This window comes from Cyprinodon tularosa, unplaced genomic scaffold (genome assembly GCF_016077235.1).
Source record: "Cyprinodon tularosa strain WSP-4 unplaced genomic scaffold, ASM1607723v1 ctg212, whole genome shotgun sequence".
In the NCBI taxonomy this organism is placed as follows: Eukaryota; Metazoa; Chordata; class Actinopteri; order Cyprinodontiformes; family Cyprinodontidae; genus Cyprinodon; species Cyprinodon tularosa.
In genome coordinates this window covers 201,661-206,337 of record NW_024038786.1, presented here as the reverse complement: position 1 = coordinate 206,337, position 4,677 = coordinate 201,661, and the positions used below count along the sequence as shown (strand labels likewise).

At 37.4% G+C, this 4,677-nt stretch overlaps 1 protein-coding gene across 1 annotated transcript; it reads left to right on the top strand.

Annotated features, from left to right (window-relative positions):
* Nucleotides 1–494: 494 nt before the first annotated feature.
* On the top strand, nucleotides 495–3,022 carry LOC119783873 (death-associated protein-like 1-A). Its single transcript, XM_038285581.1, has 4 exons — nucleotides 495–648; nucleotides 2,168–2,252; nucleotides 2,351–2,417; nucleotides 2,528–3,022. The coding sequence occupies exons 1-4, from the start codon at nucleotides 579–581 to the stop codon at nucleotides 2,642–2,644; spliced, it is 339 nt and encodes a 112-aa protein (XP_038141509.1). The 5' UTR covers nucleotides 495–578; the 3' UTR covers nucleotides 2,645–3,022.
* Nucleotides 3,023–4,677: the final 1,655 nt, after the last annotated feature.

The following is a 4,677-nucleotide window of genomic DNA, read 5'->3' as shown; positions in this document are numbered from 1 at the left end:
TATTTGTGATGCAATAATGAAGGCAGTGAAGCAGGCTTTCCCATAATCTCATGGCGAAAATAGGAGAAAGATTGTGCCTTGGTGGACTTAAGAATGTGATAAAAATTATTAAGTCTCAAAACAAAGTGTTTTAATTGCTCAAAAGAAATGATAACTTTCAGAATCTAAACAAATATGAAACGCTTTAACATTAGGAGGACATGTAGAGAGAAAAAGGAGGAGTTTTGGTTTCATTTTGTAATTCGATTGGAATGGAAACTGATATCAGAACAGCCTGGGGAATGATCAAAACGATTTTCTATAGCTTTATGAGGGTAAAGCATTTAATTTAAAAAAATAAAAATAAAAAGGGGGAAAGAAAAATACATTTTAATAGCAATGAGTGCTTAGAATGTCTTCTGGTTTCATGTTCTCTTGAAATCGTGTCATCTGTTTGTGTAACAAAACAAAAAAAAAAGAAAAAAAAAAGAAAAAAAAGAGAGAGAAAGATGGGCGTGCCTGTGGCTTCCTGCAGCTTTAGAGCACAAAAACAAGCGTGTGGGCGTCCGCTGTAGTTTACTGCGGAAACTTTTACCAAGATGGTGCAACAAATCTGCAAAACTGGAGCGAAGGAAGCTCCTCTGCTCAAAGCTGGACATCCACCAGCAGGTAAACGCATGTTCCTATCAACTTTTCATGTTTTTGTAGGTTTACTCAAATGCGTTTTTTTTTGTTGTTGTTGTTGTTGAGCTGTTCGACCTTTATAAAGTCATGCAGAAAAACAAACGCTTCCCTGGTTGTGCTTCATTTTTTCCATCATATATTTCTACGTTTTCATGTTTGCATTATTAATCCTCTGAAATGTGTTTACTGCAAAGCATCTGGCTGCTTTTGCAGAGGTTTTTCCTTTTAAAGGCAGGCCTGATTGCGGCGTGAATGTGACCAACTCTGAGGCTTTGCATACAAAGCTGTTCATTTAGGTACTGCAGCTTTCAGGGAGAACAAATGTGCTAAAATAAGATGTTTAAAAAGCAAACTAGTTGATTTGAAAATAGTTAATTTAAATAAAATATCTCTAAACATCTGAATGCAAATTTAAAGAAGAATTTTAAAGAAGAATAAAACATGTGCTTGGAATTTTCTTTTTTTTTTCAGTTTTTTTTTTTGTCATGAACCTACAGAGGAGGATTAGGGGCACTGAAAAAATAAAGAAAAGTTAACTGATCTAAAAATTTAATTTCAGTATAATATGAGGAAAAAGGTCAGAATTCCAGTGGCCTTAATCTTCCGTATGAACCTGTAATTTGGTCTCATCTGATGAACCTCAGTAGCTGATTGGTGGAAACCCCGCTGTAGACCAATCACTTTTCTGCAGCTGCATTAGTCACGCCCACTGATTAGAAAAACTAATGCTGTAACACAGAACTTTTAAGTAATTGCATAAAATTACCATTTTCTTTTTCTTATTGACTTCTTTAGCTTAGGCCTACAGCTAAAATTATTTAACTGAATGTTTTATTCAACTAATACATCATTGTCTAGACCAGATGTCTTCAACATGGAGTCCGTGACCCCTAGGGGGTCCATAGAGGTACTGCATGGGGGTAGCGAAAGTTTTGGCTGATTAGAATTTTTTTCTATATTCCCCCCTGCATTTTTTTCAACTCATTGAAATGTCTTTAAATCCACATTAACATGAATTCAACAAACTGTAGTAAACAGATAAATGGGGGCAGAAAATGCCTTTCAGTCATCAAAGCACACATTTAGCGATACACAGGAGCTCTTTCAAGCTTGGCACCATTTTATTCACAACACCTGTCCCATTAACAAGGAATCAGAATCAGAAATACTTTAATAATCCCAGGGAGAAATTACTTTCATTGCATGACTCTCTATTATATAATAGTGACTATAGGGCCAGTTTGATTTAACACCATTTCATACAATATATAAAATTAGGGGTTCCTCGCTCCATCCCACCATCAGTTTGGGGGTCCTTGGCCTGGAAAACGTTGAAGACCCCTGGTCTAGACTATTGTGCTCTGGACTGAACTTTGTGAGATTATGCTCTAATTGTCTTCAATTGTGATTCCAGTCAACTTTTTTTGTTTCTTTTTTTAAAGCTTCCTTTCAACTTGTTTAATCCAAAACTGCATCTAGCTGTTGTACATCTTTTTCTCATTAGTAAAGGCAGGAGGGAAACGAGTGGCCAAGAAAACACTGGAGGATGGGACTCCAGAGAAGGAGACAAAACGGCCTGAAAAACTGAGGTAGAAATCTCCATGTGTTGAACACGCCTCCACTCTAACTACCTTATAAAAGCTTGTATAAAAAGGGTGGAAATCTTTTCTTTTTCAAACCTGTGTAGCCGGTCCCTTGCCACCTCCAACAGGATGCAACAAGTTGGTCTGCTTCTAACAGGGACTCTTGACAAGGTGAACAAACATCTTTTGAAATTTTTTTTCTTTATATTTAGCCCATTTCAGCTCAAACAGCATCCATATTGTTATGACTTATTGTAAAACATCAGCCTAATATTTTGCAGCTGAGTCACGACTTTCCAGAGACCCCAGTGAGCGTGAGGCACAGCAAGGTGCGTCCTGCTGTCGAGAAGTCTCACTGCCCTCGAAACTTCTGCATCCAGCAGCCCAGGAAGTGGTGAATTTGCCTAAGAATGCCCCAGAGTCTGTTGTGTGCCATCAGAATTGACAGATGTCTTGGGGGACCTGGCGAGGATTTCTAGTTCAAGCTGTTTACTTTGGAGAAAAGCATTTTTTTCAATTTCTTTTCTAAGCTTTTGAAAAAAGTTAACTATATTTGGCCTTTTTTTTTTTCTTTTTTCCAGGCTTTGATTTAAAAATGTTGTAGTGTTGCTTGCCAAGTTACTGTGTTAAATGTGTGGTTTATGGGTTAAAGTAAATCGACCAATGGGTTGGGGGGATGTGGATAAATAAAGTTAATTTTGTTCATAGGATTTATATGAATAGCTTTGCAATGTAGATTTATATGAAAACAAAATAAATATGCTATCACAGTTAAATCTTCCTTCTGCTGTTTCTAATTTGCGTTGAGCCCAAATGACCACTAGATGGAGCCAAATCTTTATCCAAGCATAGGTCTTTCAAGCCAAAGATACTTCAAGAAAATGTTTAGATGCAAAATAGAGTTGCATTCACTACATTGGGTTGTTCATGTTTGCTCCATGAAATGCAATTTAACTGAATGGGTCAACACGATACATAAAAGGTAATTTTTAACTTGCATATAAACCAAAATATGCATGCGTTTACAGGGCTTTGTCTAATTGATCTTAAAAAATTGTCATGTTACAACCAGACACACAACTGTACACTGCAATACTCACATATAGTATTGGAAGAAAAATGTAAACTTTAACACCCAAAGACAAAAGATGTATGTGTTTGTAGTTGACTCCTTTTTACGGAAGAGGATTAGGGCCACTGGGGAAAAAAAGTCAGAATTCTGACTTTTTTCTCAGAATTCTGACTTTTCACAGAATTTTTAATCTTAATGTAGATGGGCACCATGAAGGAAGAGATGTGGGAACACTCAGCTTCACTGACAAAGATGTGAGTTTTTTTAGAGGGCCAGTGACACATTGGTGGAAAATGACGGAATTAGGCAACTTTTTACGTGCCCAAGTGGTCCCCTCATTAATGGAGGAGCAGAAGGTCATTAAAACAAGAGGGCTAGTCTCTAAAACAGACATGGCTATGGATTGATGCCAACATGTTTATCTGTCAGAATTCTGAGAAATAAGTCAGAATTCTGACTTTTTTTCCCATATTAAACTGAAATCAAATTTAAAAATCAGTTAACTTTTTAAATTTTTTTCAGTGGCCCTTATCCTCTTCAGTACATTTTACTTTTTGGTAAAATTTAGATGGAAATTACTGTAAAACATCCATCCATTATCTGACAGACTTATCCCAAGTGGGGTCGCGAGGGGTGCCTGTGCCCAACTGTCCCCCTTGTGGCCTATGTGTTGAAAAACATGTGTAAAGTTTCCTAGGATTTTATTTCTTTTCATTAGTGTGGCCCTCTTTGATAATTTCCCATGAAGTCAACTTTGGTTCAAATGTCGACTAATGGTGCGCTTCACTGTTCATTGAGCTTGAAGTTCACCTTTAAGTCTTTCTCTGAATAATATGTGCAACTATAATCGCACAAACATCAAATTCATTGGAGATGGGCTTATAGCCTTTACCTCTAAAATAATTGTAATTGTCTTTCTAATCTCCTTGGACAATCCTTTCCTTTACTTCCTTTGGTCCATGTTGAGTGTCATACATACCATAACTGAATCCCAAACCGCCCCCGAAGCACTAAGCCTTAACTAGTGTCACTACCAATAAAGTCTCACTTGCAGCTTAGGGAGGTGTCTTGATTGAAGGTGGGGGGAATAAATGAGAATGGGATGCCTTCTTCCCTCCAACGGAAACGGAAAGCAGTCATTGCTTTGGCAACAGTGACGCCACATGTGCATGGCTGTAGCTCTGTGGTGAAATGTATACCAATGTCTGCAGTCATAAAACTATTTCACCTTCCCTTTGGAATTAGGTTTTCTTCACACACCTAACTTGTGATTTTCTGTCAGTGCGATGAAGTTGCTGCAAAACCAGTGGAACTTACATTTAAAGGCATGTGTTTCCTCTGCCACTAATTTGATGTTAC

Coding starts and splice junctions, on each gene's coding strand:
- LOC119783873 (XM_038285581.1), top strand. CDS start 579: ATGGTGCAACAAATCTGCAAAACTGGAGCGAAGGAAGCTCCTCTGCTC. Junction 649..2,167: donor AGCTGGACATCCACCAGCAG/GTAAACGCATGT, acceptor TTTTCTCATTAG/TAAAGGCAGGAGGGAAACGA. Junction 2,253..2,350: donor AAACGGCCTGAAAAACTGAG/GTAGAAATCTCC, acceptor AAACCTGTGTAG/CCGGTCCCTTGCCACCTCCA.